The 18,370-nt window shown below is 36.3% G+C and overlaps 1 protein-coding gene across 4 annotated transcripts in view; it reads right to left on the bottom strand.

Moving 5' to 3' along the window:
* Positions 1–15,785, bottom strand: part of LOC121427247 (TELO2-interacting protein 1 homolog) — a 58,032-nt gene extending 42,247 nt beyond the window's left edge. Inside the window, exons 1-6 of one of the 4 annotated variants that reach the window (XM_041623564.1) lie at positions 15,655–15,785; positions 13,439–13,608; positions 12,839–13,035; positions 5,348–5,487; positions 3,784–3,859; positions 2,535–2,674 (exon numbers count right to left, since the gene is read on the bottom strand). In XM_041623564.1, coding sequence (XP_041479498.1) covers positions 2,535–2,674; positions 3,784–3,859; positions 5,348–5,487; positions 12,839–13,026 — 544 coding nt within the window. In that variant the 5' untranslated portion in view covers positions 13,027–13,035; positions 13,439–13,608; positions 15,655–15,785. Of the gene's footprint in view, positions 1–2,534; positions 2,675–3,783; positions 3,860–5,347; positions 5,488–12,838; positions 13,036–13,438; positions 13,609–15,654 lie in introns of those variants that run through there. The other 3 variants (XM_041623563.1, XM_041623565.1, XM_041623566.1) reach the window with 3 other exon arrangements.
* Positions 15,786–18,370: the final 2,585 nt, after the last annotated feature.

Here is an 18,370-nt window from a genome sequence, read left to right as displayed (position 1 = left end):
ATGTTAAGAGCAAAACAATTATTTTTAAAATCGGGCAAGCAGGTTTTATCGGCAAGCAATTTTTTAATCACTTTTTTCATCATTTTTTTCCCACATTTTTTTCATGAAAAAAAGTTTGTAAGGGCCTGAATTCATGTCACTTTTTGTCAATTTTTCCCTTATGCTCGCATTGCCTATTCGATGAAAGAATATTTTGTTTATTAGACTGATATGGACCTTATGATATCAAGCTTTTAAGTCACAGCGGACATCAGACTTTCATCATTTTGTTTGATTTACAAATTCATTTTTTAAAAAGTGCTCTGTAAAATGTTTGTTTCATGGTCTGAATATCAACATTTTTAGCTCGCACTGCGTGTTCGCATTATTTGATTTGCCAAGTACCTTATTGTATAAGTTATAAAGTTTTAAAAGTATCTTTTTTCAGGTCTGATTGTCAAATCATATCAGCTAACGCTTCGCATTCGCATTTTGTTGATTGGTTCTAACAACTACTTGAAATACCGTTTATACAGTTTATCAAAAATTTCAGTTCGCAATTTGTGCTTGCATTAATTGTTTAAAATATGAACCATGCATCCTATTCATAATTACGATAGTGCTTATAATTTCCAGTTTTCATGCCTTAACATCAACAAATTTTGCGCTCTCATTAGGCTTATTAGACTAATAAATAAGATAATATTTTCAAGAATTATTCCTAATAACTAAACAGTCCCGTTTTTTAAGATGGAATATCGACAAGTTTCATCTCATGCTTTAAAGGAAAGGAATAAAAGATAGTCATCATTTTCATATGATGACACAATGTCCTGGAATGTCCCGGTCCTGGGTCAAAATAATGATAAACAAGAGTGTCACTAGGGCGAGCATCATATGCCTGCTTGTAACCAGGTGGTCACAAATAAAAAAATCTGAAAAAAGCTGAAGAGTGCTGAAAAAGTTTGAAATAGAAAGAGCTCCAACATTTTGTACAGAGGGAAGCCAAAATAAGCTGAAATTAAGCTGAAAAATTAAAAAAATCTGAACTCTCACACCCTGCCTGTAACGCAGAAAATGGAGTTATTGGTCAAGCAAGAAAAGTGAAAGGTGACGACTTGACCTTTTGATTTAAAAATCAATAGGCTTCCTGGGATCAATGCTAGAATTAAACACACCAAATTATTTGAGCCTAGCTTAAGTTAAAATGAAGTTATCACATCTACAAGGACTGCAAAAGGGTAAGATGAAAACATGTCAGGGACCTTGACCTTTGACTTTTTCACCTCAAAATCAATAGGCTTCCTGGGATCCATGCTAGTATTTTACACATCAAATTATTTGAGCCGAGGTTGAGTCAAACTGAAGTTATTGCGTTTACAAAGAAAAGTTTACGGACGGACAGATGGACGCCAAGCATGATACCTAAATATGTCCCATCTAGGACGGGTGTATAAAAAATATCAGCTCGTCCTTCTTGCTCTCATTTATTAAGTCAGATCCACATTCACTTCACGATTTTCTTACAGTGCTTGAAATAGTGCTAAATTTTACTCTTTTTCAGAATGCAATACCAAATACTTTCAGCTCTAGCTTTGTGCTTGCATTGTTGATTTTCATGAAAAAAAATGGATTCAGAATGCCCAGATTCTAGGTCTAAATCTAAAACATGCACACGCATGTTTGAGATTCGCAGCTTGTTCCTTATTCATTTAAAACGTGCTTAAATCATTCAGTTTCAGATCAGAATATCAAAAATTTTCTGCTTGGACTTCGCACAAGTACTGTAGGAAGATACCCCTGAATTACACATCCTATTCATGATTCACAAAATATAAATAGACATCCCGTTATTCGATATGAAATCTAATTTTTATTTCCGCTCGCACTTCGCACTTGCATCAATTGTTTTTAGTCATATATATATATATCCTGTTCATGATTACAAAAGTGTTTAAAATGGTATTTTTTTAGGTTGGAATGTCAAAAATTTCCCGCTTGCATTATTTGATTGTTAAAATATGTATCATCTTCATAGCTAACTGCAAACTGTCCTTGTAACAGGTCCCTTTCAGATCAGGCCAAAACATATATAATTTCTGCTCATCCCAGTAATTATCTAGTTACATACGCATCTTGTTCAGGATCACAAGCATTGCCCAGAATGTGCAATTTCGGGACAAATACACATACTTTCCAAAAATTTTAGCTCCCACTTGCACTATTTAGGGCTTTTGGGATTACATTACATATTTATGTTGTTTTATCAGAATAAAGCTATAAAGAGTCTGTAGGACACCCCTTCAAAGAAACAAACAAAACCAACTTTGAGAAGCGGGGAAAATATGGGTGAATTTTTTTTACCACCCCCAATTCGTAAATCCTGGATCCACCCATTCTTGTAACAGTATATTTAAGCCCCGGCTGCACATCATGTGAATTTTCAATCAATAAACAATTACAATGCTATACTACAAATATACACTACATAAGAGGTGTCACTGCCTCACTTTCACATCTATGTGTTAACATAGTTGAAATAGTGTCATTTTTACCTGGCACGAAGTTAGTAAGACATTTTAAAGCAGCAGCTTGAAGTTCTTTCATTTTCTCAGCTTGGGATAGATGAAGAAGAAGAGACATGCAATGTCCTAACATTGGTAAAGACTCCGCTGACATTAGTTGTAACATAATCCTACATCACAAAAGGTTAGTTCAGAGAGAAAAAAAAAATACTAATGATACATTTAATTAACATATAAACTAATCTCCTATAAATCAGGGGAGCGTTTCATGAAAGGATTTGTCAGATGTATTATCCGACAAGTCACATTTTATCCGACAATTACCATAGTAACATTGCTTATCAGCCAATCAAAATCAAGGAAAGATGTCAGATCTGACAACATGTCGGACGAAAATGTTGATGAAACACTCCCCAGAATGTTTTGCAATCTGTTCAGTTTCTCAATTATAAATATACTACACTCTAAAACATGAAGACAACAGAATAATCAAGAAAGGAAGTTGACTATCAAAACTAGAAATATCACTGAAGGTGATTAATACCCTTGCCCTTTGGCATTACCATGGTAATGCAGTTTTGAACACATTTAGAAAATAAATTTTGCATGTCTTTACCCCAAGATGAATATTTGTGCCAACTCATGAGCACTGGCTAAAGACTGGGGAAGATTGATCAACAAGGAATTTTCCTGGACGTTTGGCTGTAAAATGTGGTTACCATGGCAATGCTATTTCTGACAAACACACAAAAAATGTGTCTTGCGCATCTTTACCTCAAGACCAATGTGTGTGCCAAATGACATGAGAATTGGTTAAAAACTGAGAAAGAAGTTTGAACTGCAATATTTTTACCTCATTTTTGCCATAATATATTGTTACCATGGCCTATCTTGAAAAAGACATCCTTTTACGTGTTTTTTGGTCGTGCGTGGTATCCACTCGTCAATGTAAGTGGCCCCCCCCCCCCCCCGGGCATAATTTACAATACATGCAAAAAAATGCGTCTAGCACATATTTACCCAAAGACCAATGGATGTTCAAAATTTCATGAAATTGGTTAAAAGTTGAGGAAGTAGTTCGATGCGCAAAATTTTCAACCGACTGACCGACTGACCACATGTACATTTCCTATATACCCCCTTCAAACTTCATTTGGCAGGGGTATGGAAACTGAAGATTGAGTATCTTCGATACATATATGGCCAAAACCACTGATAAAAATTTAATCCATGTTTCACTTTTTTGTAAGGTCATGCCCAACTAAAAGATATTACTCACGATGGATTAGCAGATCTGTGCATAGCTGTTAATGCCTTGACTACGGATAGCTTAAACTCCTCTGAACAGTCTGAGGCTACAAAATACAATAATAAAAGTTTCATCAAAATATCTACAAGACCTTGTCACGCCTTATGCACCAGCTCGTAGCCTGAGATCATCACACCAGCAACTTCTTAAGACTCCCAAGACAAGTGTAGCATATGGTGCTCAAGCTTTCTCTGCCTCAGCACCTTCTCTCTGGAATAATTTGCCGTTAAATTTAAGAATTATACAATCACTGGAGATCTTCAAATCTAAACTGAAGTCTTATCTTTTTTGAAGTCTTATCTTTTCTAACAGTATTAGATATATGCACTTTGACACTCATCCAAACTTTCTCATTCTTTCTTTTCTTGTGCACCTCGGAATAGAATATTTCTAGATAGATGGCGCTATATAAATGCCTATTATTATTATCATTATCACTTCAAGTCATGAGACGAAAATGGCCAGGTCAGAAAAGCATCTGCCTGTCCAACCAAAGGTCGTGGATTCGATGTCCACTATGGGCGGATGGCTGAAGACTGCATTGTGTGTAAACGTCTCTTCCCTGTTCCATTGGATAGGATGTTAAATGGAGGCCCCATATAGAGGAGAGTCACCACCTTAGCACGCTAAAAACCCACTGCATTATTCGTAAAAGAGTAGGGGAAACCCCGTTGTAGTGGTCCACCTGCACTCCCCCATCAGTTATATCGGGAGGAGAGACCTGTGGTCATATTGATTCAGATCACTTTTCACCTCCCATGCACAGGTCATGGCCCAAAAAAATAATGATGAAAAGTCTGGTGTAAAGCAATACATTTCAGTTCTAATGATACAATTAATGAGTTTGAAAAGAATCCAACAAAGTGGGGCAAGACGAACTTAATTTGACACATTTTTATTCCCAATTAAACTATAGGGGAATACACAACCCATATCTTTTATTTATTTCTTTCTTCCTCTCTCTTCTTTTCCCCCTTTTGTTCACTCAGAAAATAATGTAGAGCAATTACCCTCCCCAGAATAGATCACATGTCTGTAGATGGTTCATATTCATATTTGTTGTATGAATTACAATGATAAGATTTGAATGAAGCAATCATCACTCTTGAATCATGGGCAATTGGGCATGCATTATTTGCATCATATCATGTCATAATAGACAATGTAAACACCTTACATAGTAATATTGCAAGTGGTGTTAACATTGATATTTCTGTTTACCTAATGTCTAATACTGATAACCACCTTGAATTATTATCACAAGTCTTGCATTAACCCATGGCAATTACCTTGATTACCCATCTCATTAATTGCCTTGCTGCCCCTGTCAATCCCCTAACTTCAACAGTCAGTAGATCTTTGTCCTTATGAGCGGTAACTACGAGTACCATTGCTATAGCAAGAAGTATAAAGCAGCCAAAAGTTGCCTGTCATAAAAAAGATTTGTATGAATTCCCCCCCCCCTTTAATTTGATCTGAAGTGCCTTTAACATGGAAAGAGTGCTATATAAACCATATGTATTATCACTGTTACCTTGGCCATGAGCTTGTTTAGAGCTGATTGCAATACATAGTGCTGTGAATATATCAGAGAACATATCCCAATTGTCCAGAGTTGTCTTCTCTATAATACATTGCATGCATAGTACACCCGCTTCACATACTGCACTAGACCTGGATAAAGAAAAAACAACACTCAATTTCAAATAATAACGACAACAACAACAATAATAATAATAATAATAGAAATAACAATAAACATTTTATTATTCTATCAAACTCCTTGATACTTTACTACAAAAGTTAATTGAGTCAGCCTGATTAAACATCTAATGCTAATCCGTGATCTATCATCTTAAGATTCTAGAAACAAACAAAAATACAATAAGAAGCAGGGTTGGCTGATTTAAATCATCATTTCAATCTTGATTTAAATCAATGATTTTAAAAAACAAGTGGAATGCCTGTGGCGGTCAAACCTGCATCACACAATTCAATATAGCAGCAGTGCTGACTTTGAAAACTACTATGAAATAATCATTCACAAAAATCACCATTCACATAATGATACAATACTACATTCATTGACATTTGACCTTGATCATGTGACCTAAAACTTGTCAGTGATACTTGATTACCCCTATATCCACATTTTATACACTATATCTATAGACTTTGAAAGTTATGACAGCAATCTAATAACCTCTAAAATGGCCAAAGTTCAATGACCTTAAATGACCTTTGACTTTCGTCATGTGACCTGAAACTCGCATGAGATGTTAAGTGATACTTGATTACTCTTATGTCCAAGTTTTATGAACTAGACCAAAATTCTTAGTTTCAAAATAGGAATAAATGCCACAAAAGCAGACCACCTAAAGGTACTCTTAGTACCCATTGAGAGAAATAAAAACCTTAGTGTAGTTAATGAACTGACTGTCAAGAAGGATATTGGAAAGGCTTGCAGGTCTCCCCCTGACTTCATTAAGTTTGTACGTGGTGGGAAGGGTCTCTTAGTAAAGTGTAAAAATGAGAAGCAACGTAAAGCCTTAACTCGATTACCAGAGATTGGCAATATTCCGGTCAAAATAGAGGAAAAAACCCACGCCTCGAAAGGGGTCATATTTGGAATTTCTCTAGAAACCTCTGAGGAAGATATTCTGAAGGAGCTAGAAATTAGCAGAGTAGTGAAGGTTGAGAGAATGAAAAAGAGAATTGAGGGTGATTTGAAGCCCCTAAAGACCGTAATATTGTTCTTCTCTACCCCCCAAGTTCCAGAGCATGTTGAATTTTGCTTCCAGAAAATAAGAGTCAAGGAATATATTCCACCAACACCCAGGTGCTTTAAATGCCAAAGATACGGGCATTTAGCTAGTGGGTGTAGTGCTAAGGAAAGGTGCCCCAGATGTGGCCTAGGACATTCGGTAGAAAATTGCGAGCTGGAGCGACAACACTTCAAATGTGTAAATTGCAATGGTAACCATTCGGCTGCTTATAAAGGTTGTGAGGCCTCAAAAGAAGCACAAGAAGTGCAGCAAATTAAAATACAAAATCATATCTCATATGCACAAGCAGTGAGACTACGCTCTGAACAAAATGAGGAAATTAAGCAGGGAAAACATCTTGTAAACAAGGCAGAAATAATAAAAGTAACAAATCCAATCAATAAAGTAAACACTCAGAAAGGAAATGCAGATTCTGATCAAACCGAAATGGAAATCGTCTCAGATTCGCAATTTTCTACCAAAACAGAGGTGACAGGTAAAATGTCTGAGAATGTAGGACAAACGCATAGTAATTTCTTGAAAGGTGCTTCAGACATCACACTTATTTCTTTCATAATTAGACTAATCAGAATAGTAACAAAGCCTGACTGTAATCCATTTGATGAAATAACACATATTTTGAAAGATACTCTGGGTTTACATCCCTCAGACGTTGATTTACAGTCAATTCGCAGCCTATTCTACTAGTCTGATCACCCTCGTGGCATTCAGCATTCTCCAGTGGAATGCACAGGGTCTTGAATGCCACGGGGATGAGTTAATTAGATTTTTGAATCAACAAAAAAGACCCTTAGAAATTATTTGTGTACAAGAAACTTGGTTAGAAGAGGGGAGAGTCATGCAGATACCAGACTATATATGTGAATATAGGAATAGAAAAGGAGGGTCCCGAGGGGGTTGCGCTATATACGTCCATTCTTCATTAAACTACAAAAGTGTTTTTAAACACGATGATCTGGAGATAATATCATTAGAAATTTTATTGGATGATGAGGTTTTAAATGTAGTTAATTTCTATAACCCCTGCAGCAAACTTAGCACAGACTCGCTGAATGAACTTTTCAAGAATGTGAGGGGAAAAAACTTTGTAATATTGGGAGACTTTAATGCTCATAATACATTATGGGGCAGTAAAAAAACAGATGCAAATGGTAAAGTAGTGGAAGATTTTGCAAACGAGAGAAATCTTGTTTTCTTAAATGATGGAAGTGCCACTAGAGTAGACTACCACACAGGTAATTTTTCTTGTTTGGATCTAACATTAGCCCCTCCCAGTACAGCGAACAAAGCAACGCGGCAGGTCCTGAATAATAGTTTTGGAAGTGACCATTATCCATTGTTAAGTGAGTTGAACATACTGAAAGGGAATGGTACGCAAACAAAGATCGACCACTCCCATTCAATCAGTTCAATTTTATCCACAAAGAATGTAAATTGGGATGAATTTAGGCGGCAAACTGATGAGCAATGGAATACCTTAGAGAAAGAAGACAAGGTCATAGAGTTCGATACTTTCATGGAATCAATTAAGATTACCCTGGAAAATTTGAAAGGACATCGAGCTGCCAAGTATATCAAGAAAAACCCAGTACCATGGTGGAATAAAGATTGTTCCTCTAGAATAAAAGAGAGAAATAGAGCAAGGAGCAAATTGAAAAGTTATGTAATACCCCCTCCAGATTTATTGGAGGATTTTAAGAAGAAAAGATCTATTGCCCAGAAAACTTTAAGGCAAGCCAAAAGGGTTTACTGGGAAAAGTACTGTCAAGACATTGATCGTTTTACCCCTTTATCCGAGATCTGGAATATGATTAAAAGGATCAATAATGATGGTATTTCGCCCAGGAAAAACATTGTTCTCATGAGAGAGAATAGTTCCGTTGTTACTGACAATGACGTTGCCGATACATTCGCCAACCACTTTAAAAACATAAACGATAGTTTTAAGGGCAAAGTTTTTACCCCTGAACAAATAGATATTGTTAAAAAATGTGAGGATATCATATCATCTTTTGGTGATGCTAAGGAATGTTGTGTCCTTAATGAACCCTTTACCATGTACGAATTGAGTATATCTTTTAAAAAGTGTAAAGAGTCTTCTCCAGGTAAAGATGGCGTTGGGTATGAAGTATATAAAAATCTCTCACACAAAGGGAAAGGTATAATGTTAGCTATAATCAATAACATATGGGAAACAGGAATTGTTCCCCTCCAGTGTAAGCATTGCGTCATAGTCCCAATATTGAAACCACATAAGGAAGCTACAGACGTTTCTTCCTACAGGCCTATCGCTCTTAATGACTGTTTCATTAAAATAATTGAGAAAATCATCAAAGAAAGAATGGTATGGTTTACGGAAAAGCATAGTTTATTGCCATCTTGCCACAGTGCTTTTAGAAAGGCAAGAAGCACTAAGGACAATATAACTCAACTTGAAAATGACATTCAAAAAAGTATTGGGAATAAAGAACATACCCTGGCCGTTTTCTTTGACATGGAGAAGGCTTATGATAGACTATGGAAGGAAGGCTTGATATATAAACTTAATGAACTTGGTTTCCAAGGCAACATAGTTAAGTTCTTATGGAACTATTTAAGCGGGCGCTCTTTCCAGGTCCGGGCAAATAAGTACCTTTCAGGTATACAGGACATAGATGAAGGGCTACCGCAGGGTAGTTCCCTAAGTCCCGTCCTTTTCAATTTAATGTTGTCGGACATACCAATGGATGAATCTGTCAGTATTTCTATATACGCAGACGACTGTGTTATATGGAAAAGTGGAAAAAACATTGATTTTCTAAAAAGAAAAGTACAAACCTATGTGAATATCCTAAATGAGTGGTTCAACAGATGGGGTTTTACCCTTTCTAAAGAAAAATCTGTTACTTTGCTTTTTAGTAACACTAACAAACGTGTACAGATTGATTTAGATGAGGTCCCCTTACCACAAAAGGACGAACATTCATTTTTAGGAGTATTACTGGATAGAAAGTTAACATGGAGACCACATATAAATATGATTGTAACAAGAGCAAAAAAGAAAATAAATATAATGAAAAGACTAGTGGGAACAAAGTGGGGAAGTAGTTATAAAAGCCTTTTGAATTTTTATAAAGTGGTCATCAGGCCATTGTTGGATTATGCAGCAGAAGCATATGATTCAGCTCATGATCATGTGAAGAACTTCTTGTTGACAATTCAATACCAGGCTTTAAAACTGTGCACAGGGGCGTTACCGGGCACCTCCCTGGAATCCTTACAGGTAGATACTGGTGAATTACCACTTGATCTGAGAAGATATATGCTTAGCAAGGTTTACAAAGCAAAAATAAGACAAAACGCCAAACATCCACTCCAATCATCATTGAAGAACTGTTGGCAATTTGAATACGAAAAAAATAAGAAAGCACGAAAACCTTTTGGATTAAGAGTTTTGGAAGATGAGATACTCTACACAACTGAATCTTTTCAGTCTTATACTCCCATGCCTCCTTGGCATCTCTCTCCACCAGAAGTGTCATTGAAGCTGCATGAGCTTGTGTCCAAAAGTGACAACATTTTTTATCAATACAACACAACTGTGGAGTATATTAATACAACTTGGAAAGAGAATCTCCATATTTACACTGATGGTTCTAGAGACCTGGCGCACGGCAATGCCTCTGCTTGTTTTTACGTGCCTGCTATGCGGGTAATCGAAAGTAAAAGAATGCAAAATTTTACTTCATCATATAGATCGGAATTGGTCGCCATAGTCTTGGCACTGCAGTGGTTGGAAAATTTGAACGTTTATAATAAAGTGGTAATTTTTACCGATTCTTTGAGTGCTATTGAAGCGGTGAAGGAAAACAATGAGGATAATTTCGTTAGAGAAATCATAATTACCGCTACTTGTCTAAAATATAAAGGTATATTAATTTGCATTGAGTGGATTCCATCTCACTGTGGAGTTAGTGGAAACGAAACGGCTGACTTCTATGCAAAGGCAGCCCTAAAACAAGAAATAGAGATTAATAATGGTTTGAATATCCAAGAAACAAAAAAGATTGTAAGAGTTCTTGCAAGAAAGGAATGGCAGAAGAGATGGGACAAGTCAACTTCAGAATTAAAAAAATACCAGAAAGCTGTCTCCGAAAAAACTCCCTTTGATTATCTCTGCACAGATAAAAGAGGTGAAAAAATGATCCACAGATTACGTTTGGGAGGTTTGGGTTTAAATGACTTCCTTTTTAAGAAGGGAAGACACACGACTGGATTGTGTGAATTTTGTAATGAAAGAGAAACGATATACCATTTCTTATATGTTTGCCCTAAATTTATTATTCAACGAGCCCTATTACTTGCTGAATTAAATGTTAACAATATCCCTGATGCGGAACGTAAAGTGGAGAATCTCACACTTAAGACACAAAGTGCTCTAATCAGATATTTCAAAAGGACTCATAGATTTCAAATTGGCTGCCCGGATGGCAACCATCTTAACAGGGTGTAGTCAAGAGTAAAGAGTTCTAAACTTTAGCAAATTATTACTTTCGTGACCAGAATACCTTGCTGAGCAAAGTTTTTATAATTATTCATATTTTTCGGGGGTAATTCTTTATGATGTTTTCACCGAATTAATCTATTGTGCACCTTTATTGTCACTGTCACTTTATCACATGGCCCTTAAATGTCAGTATTTACTCTACTATAAATGTTTTCGTTTTTAAAAAAAATAATAATGTTGATATGGTTCCGATCGATTTGACATAAATTTGCACCTGCGGAATTTAAATCAAGTTCCACGAGGTATTGGATAGAGCGCCCCCTGCTCACGTTTGAGAGACATAGGGAATACAATTTTTTTGTACTGCTGAGACGCCCTCGAAATGCACCTCGAGCGGGCTTGTCAGGATAACGTACTAATACAGGGCAGGAGAGGTGGTCTTGCACAATTTCCTGGGAACTTTTCTTTCCTTTCTTTCTTTTACTTTTCAAACTGACATAATTTGAACAAAGAAATTATCATATTTTGGAAAAAAAGAAAAGCATATTTATAAGGCAACAATAGTCAAAACTGACTAGTTTGCCTATTCAAAATAACAACAACAACAACAACATCTTAGTTATGATGGTAATTCAACAAATACCCCCAACATGGCCAAAGTTCATTGACCCTAAATGACCTTTGAGGCTTTGACCTTTAATCATATGATGTGAAACTCATGCAGGATGTTCAGTAATACTTGATTAACCTTATGTCTGAGTTTCATGAACTAGGTCCATATATTTTCTAAGTTTCCGGTATGATGACACTTCAAAAACTTAACCTTAGGTTAAGATTTTGATGTTGATTCCCACAACTTGGTGTTAGTTCATTAACCCTAAATGACCTTTGACCTTGGTCATGTGACCTGAAACTAAGGCAGGATGTTCAGTGATACTTGATTATTCTTATGTCCAAGTTTAATGAACCAGATCCATACATTTCAAAGTTATGAGGACATTTCAAAAACTTAACCTTTGGTTGAGATTTGATGTTGATGACGCCACCGCTGCCACCATCGGAAAAGTGGCGCCTATAGTCTCACTCTGCTATGCGTCAAGACAAAAATCATTAAAAATTTATTCATTAATATTAATGAATGAAATATGTAAATTTGTAACATTTTTGCATATATCTAACACCCGATTTCTCTTTTAAAAGACTTCTTTTTTTCCAGATATTATCCAAGTAATCTTATCCTATATATCTAGGTTTTACAAAAAAACAAGTGGAGCGCCTCTGGCAGTCTTGCCTGCATTACGCAATTCAATATAGCAGCAGTGCCAACTTTGAAGTGCTCAAGGCACTCCTATTTTACCCTGGCTAAGCTAGTCTACCGATTCTGGTGCTCACAGATTTTTGAGAAATTACTTCCTGCCGGTACACATTTACCTCACCTGGGTTGAGTACAGCACAATGTGGGCAAATTTCTAGTAGAAGGAAAACACGCCATGAATGGGAATCAAGCCCACGTCCTTTAGATTGAAAGACCAGGGTCTTAACCACTAGAACACAACGCCCCAATGGGGAAGTTGTATGTGTAGAACATCCCAGATCTTGGTCACATTGCTATTGGGAATCTATATAACATGATCTAAATATTATTCTTACATCTATCTAACAATTCAATTTTTCTCAAACTTTCATTGATCTGTTTCTTTGATTTTTCTCTGTTAAATGAATTTGATGGTTTCAAGGGTTCATTATAACTTACAGATTTGTTTGGTTCTTGAGAAGGATCCTGAGAGGAAATAAGATGTATTGTTGCAATGATTGAAGACTCTCATTATCTACATCTTTGATGTACTTTGCTACAGCCTGGATGCTTTCCAATGTCTGTTCTTTCATCAGCACCACACACAACGGTCTCAGGGAATTGAATGCATTGCTGTTCCTATCCATTATTTTAACCTGTGAGTATAATTCAAACAACACTGTAGAGACAGAGACATCCAACATAACAAGTGGGTTTTATAAACTGTACACATGTATTCAAGAATCATTATGAATCAGTCTGAAACAATTCATTTAGTTCATGAAAATTCAAACTCCAATGTAATGGCCAATGTTACTTATCTTTCCCTATCACACTGCTAGTACTGTGATTAAATAATCAATATCAATTGGCAAAGAGGGCAATAATAGGGGCCTTTTCTGGGGTAGGGGTGGGTGGTTATGGTAAATCAATAAAAGTTGGAAGGGATGAAGAATGTTAGGCAGAGTTAAAATAGACTAAGATGGGTGAACTGATGTTCAAAGAATCAGGAAAATCAATCCTGATTTTATTACTTGCTAAATGAATTTATGTACCTACGTATTTTTAATTCGCCCCTGAATTTGCCTCATTCAAACCAATGCAAGTTGTCAAATGTGCGCGCATGTACTTCAATTGCGTGATGCAGCAGAAGACACCATACAGTATTCCTCTTTTTCTGTTTGCAGTCGATCTGATCAGACAAGTACAGATAACTTGTCCACCAAATTCTGTAAAAAAAAATCAAAATCATTGCCAAGCCCCCAATTACAACCTATTTTCATTGATAGCTTCCATGCCCTTGGCCCGGCATGCCCACACATCCACACCACAAACATTTTTAGCATTTCGGGAGCAGCAGGACGAAATCGCCCCCCAGCCCCCTTAGGCCTATACATGTAATTTTTCCCTGACCCAAACATCCCCACCACAATGTCAAAGAAATTGAAGCATACTACAACTTAAAACTAAGCTCTACACCAGGACAAATTAATATAAAACATAAAAACAAAAAACAATTATTAAACAAGTGGAGCGCCTCTGGCAGTCTCACCTGCATCACACGATTCAATATAGCAGTGCTGATTTTGAAAACAACTATAACATAATTATTATTAAAAAAACACCCCAATTATATTATGACAAAATATGACGTTCATTGACCCTTAATGACATTTGACCTTATATATTGATATAAATTATTTATGATCACGAAATCAATTTTAATATTTGTTAAATAAGATTTTTTATCTCTAAACTGTTCGTTAAGACGGCATTGCTTTCCGGAAGTACGTCATACATAAGCGGTTCAAGGGTCGACGCTATTGTATTTCCGTTGTGTACATTTGGAACGAGGGGTCTACGCGGGATCAGTTAGGTAAGAAATCTTCATTTTTTTACATTTTTTAAAGTAATATTTAAAACCTTCCTACGCATTAGGCGTAGGAAGGTGTAAGAATTAATAAAATTAACAAAATTCTATTGAGTTCGGTTTAAAAAGATGGATTTTTGGGGGGAATCCATCTTTGTTTTGGTCATTCGCTGAAGACACTATGGAGAGAGTGTCAAGACGTCAATGATGAAGAAGTATATGACATCTCTAAAAAAATCATCATCATTGCGTCCTCAAGACTAGGGAAAGACACTGATCATAATTTGATAAGATGTACTGGCATGACTTGTACTGTATCGTAGTTTGCGATGTAATGGCAGTGCTGTGTGTGTACATTGTGACTGTGAGGTGAGTGTGTATAGTTGCCGTTCTTTCTTTCTAACATTTGTAGATGAATTGATCAAGAACAGCATATTTCTGCATAGGCCTACCGGTAATCTCTTTGGATACTTTGAAATCTTAAAAACTTAGATTTTGTTTCTTCGTACCTCAAATATGCATGTAAATGTGAGAACATTTTTTTTTTTAGTCCAAAGTTGGGGGTGCGGTTAATACACCGTTACTTACGGTATTGATAAAAGTCCTCTGGATGATCCAGATTGACCAGAAACCTTTCATCTAAGACATTTTCACCTGAGCTGACGGTTTTTCTTGCAAGTTGCCATCTTGAATGACGTCATTGTCGTTAATGTCTCGATATATCAAATGTTGTCTGCTACCTGTGATCGTAGCAGTTTAGCTCGCATGTGGAGCAGATCGCATTATAATTTATATCGAAAGCAATAATCCCAATATCGATATCACATTTGCAAATTGACGATGCACTCTCCGTTCGTTTGAAATTTTGGCTGCTATTTTGGGGGTGATTCTGGCGTCCAAGTCGCAAGAAAACATCGGTAAAGTACCATTTTCATACCTTTTATTATATATATTTGACATTTTTTCATTGATTAGAAATTATGAATTGATATCTTGTAGGCCTAGGCCCCCTAGTTCAGTTGATAAATCCTTAGTGTAAATTCAATGTAAAAAAAGCACATCGAAATCTGGAAAGTCAATCGACAAAAGGGAGGGCATGATTACACATGCGAGCTTACACTAACTTACCGTCGGTGAATGGGGATGATAGTAAAATGTCAGAAATTGTTGAATAAATCGCAAGAAACGACGGTTATTCCTGTCTAGCCAGCGGCACCATGAAGGCAGCTGGCACTTTGTGGCAGGCAGCAGCCGATCCGCGCCCCGCCTCAGGCGCGGCGCCACCACCGCACCGGCCCGATCTCGTGCCGCTGCGACCGTACGTACCGGTACTCAAAAGTCAACGTTCAGCCACATAAAAGCGCTACCAAATAAACATTTTTTCAACATAAAAAAGTGTACTCACTAAAAGAGATGCCAGACACAGATACCACCTCCAAACAAGTGACCTAACATGCTTTACAGCTTCAAATAATAGGCCGAGGTAGCTAAATAGTAAGATTCGACCATCGAGATCGAGCAAGCGCGTATACGGTATCCCCGAGACGTCAAATAAAAAAGTAAAACCGGTATCCAACAACAGAGTTCCGCCGCAAGTGAATTGCTTCCAACGAAAGTTACCATAACTAAATTAAGACAAGTGTATTGACCTGAAATAAACTTTGACCTAGAAAATGTTTGTTGAAATTAAAAGCAAATGATAAGTTAGACTTGATTACTATGAAGTGAAATCTTAATTTTCTCATAAATTCACCAAAATGTTATGAAAAAAAATTCAAAACCAAATTAATAAACAAAACAAGTCGAGCGCCTTTGGCAGTATCCTGCTTTACTTCTTCTTCTTCCTGTCTGGTACAGTCCGCCAAAGGCGTATTATCGTACTTGATTCAATATAGCTAGTGCTGTCTTTGAAAATGATTATAGAAAACTTTCATTCACAAAACACACTTATGCTCATATGATGATAAAATACTGTATTCATTGACCCTAAATGACAGTTGACCTTCGATCATGTGACAGAAGACTTGTGCAAGATGATCAGTGATACCCTTCATGAACCAGACTTTCAAAGTTATAATGACAAATACCCCCACCAAGGCCAAAGTTGGTCAACCTTGGTCATAAGACCTGAAACTCACACACAGAATGTTCACTGATGCTTATATGTCCAAGTTTCATGAACTAGATCCACATACTTTCCGAGTTATGACATTTAAAATCTTAACCACGGTTAAGATTTCGATTTTGTCGACCTTTGTGACATGAAAATATCGACCTTTGTGACCTAAATGTCGACCTTTGTGACCTGAAACTCACAAAGGATGGTCAGTGATACTTGATTACTATTGATTTGATTTGATTTGAATTTATTTTTTCCACTCTTGTTTTCATTTACAATTCATAATAATACATAGAGAATAATCATAATTCAAAATAAGGAATACATACATGATAAACAAGAATAACTAGATTACAATATCAGTTTGCAAAGGTGAACATGTATATAAAATTACACAAAGTGTTTAATAACTTGATGATTAGTGCAATTTTAATAAGTTTGATAGGGAGTTTCTACAAAAAATACAAAAGTGGTGGAACCTATGATCAATAGCTGGGCTTGTATTTCTTAAGTCCCTAAAAATACGAATAGAATGTATAATAATAATTTTTCATTAAAAAAAAACACAGAATTTGATCAAAACTGTTTGGACTGACTACATGAATTCAACAACTACGCAGTGGGAACAATAAAATGAAAACCTCAGATCGAGCAGCCAACCTCTGTCGGCAAAAAAAAAACATACTGATCCGCATTTTATTTATTTATTCATAAGTTTTTTTTAGTAGGGTGGCTTCATCAGTAATTGATATACTGTTTTCCTTGGAGGCCCTACAACAAAAATACAAACATACAACAAACCTGAGTATAAACAGTGTACAATGTAAATTCAAACGAACAAACTGTAAAGAAAAGAACAACACAAGGGGCCATTATAAATTAAGAATATTGTAACGCCAAAATAAAAGACTGAATGAGGATTCGGATTGAGCATTTCTTGAAAAATTAGGTAGATTGTTCCAATTGAATGCACCAACAAAAGAAAAACTTTGTTTGCCCATTTCTATTCGAACTCTGGGAAAAATCAATCCTGTGCTTTGTGCACTAGCTACGAGTACGAATACTATGTACAGTTTCAGATTTTTTTAAAGATACTTAACAAATAGGCTGGACTTTGATTAAAAAAATAATCAAAATCATACATTTTTTTAAGGCAAAAAACAAACAAACATGTTTTGGTACAAAAATTGATAAATTACACATAATATTATGAAGCATGCTAGTCAAATTTAACAGAAAACATATTTTGAAAAAAAAAATATTTTATCACTTATGATTATGGAAAAACATGCTAAATATCGTTAAAATATATAACTTGAGGGCGCCAGATATGTCGTAAACTTATGAGAAGTTGCAAACGAGCGAAGCAAGCAAGCAAAAATTTTGACATTTTTGTGACGAAAATCCAATTTTGTGATAGATTTTGACAACTACTATTCAGAAAATAATATCGTATTTCACCATTCTCTCTTTTTTTTGTCGTGAAAATTTTGAGGAGGGGCAAGAGCCTCCCAAGCCCCCCCCCCTTCCATGTACGCCGCTTCTTCTCTACCCCTCTCACATGACTTAGGACACTTTATTAAGGTATGTAGGATTTTCCTTACAAGTTTTTTCCTTCATAAGTAGTAACATGTAAAAATTAGAATAACGTTTTCTTGTTTGAAAGGGGCGCTCGTTAACACATAAATGGGTCCTTCTCATGTATATAAGAAGGCAAATGGGCACTTGCAAACGGCATCAAACGTCCTTCTCAAGTATGAAATGGGCACAGTATTGACACGTTCATGAGGGGCACTTTTCTTGGGTAAAACAGGGGCACTGATTCGAGGAAAGGCACTAACAAGAAATCAAGGGGGCACTTGCTCACACATAAAACGGGTCCTTCTCGGGTGAAAGGGGAAGAAATTACGTTCATGAAGGGCGATATCCTTGGATAAAAAGGGGCACTGATTCGAGAAAGGGCTCTTACAAGAATGCAAGGGGCACTTGCTCACACATAAAA

This window comes from Lytechinus variegatus, chromosome 14 (genome assembly GCF_018143015.1).
Source record: "Lytechinus variegatus isolate NC3 chromosome 14, Lvar_3.0, whole genome shotgun sequence".
Lineage (NCBI taxonomy): Eukaryota > Metazoa > Echinodermata > Echinoidea > Temnopleuroida > Toxopneustidae > Lytechinus > Lytechinus variegatus.
This window is presented reverse-complemented; position numbering and strand designations above follow the sequence as displayed.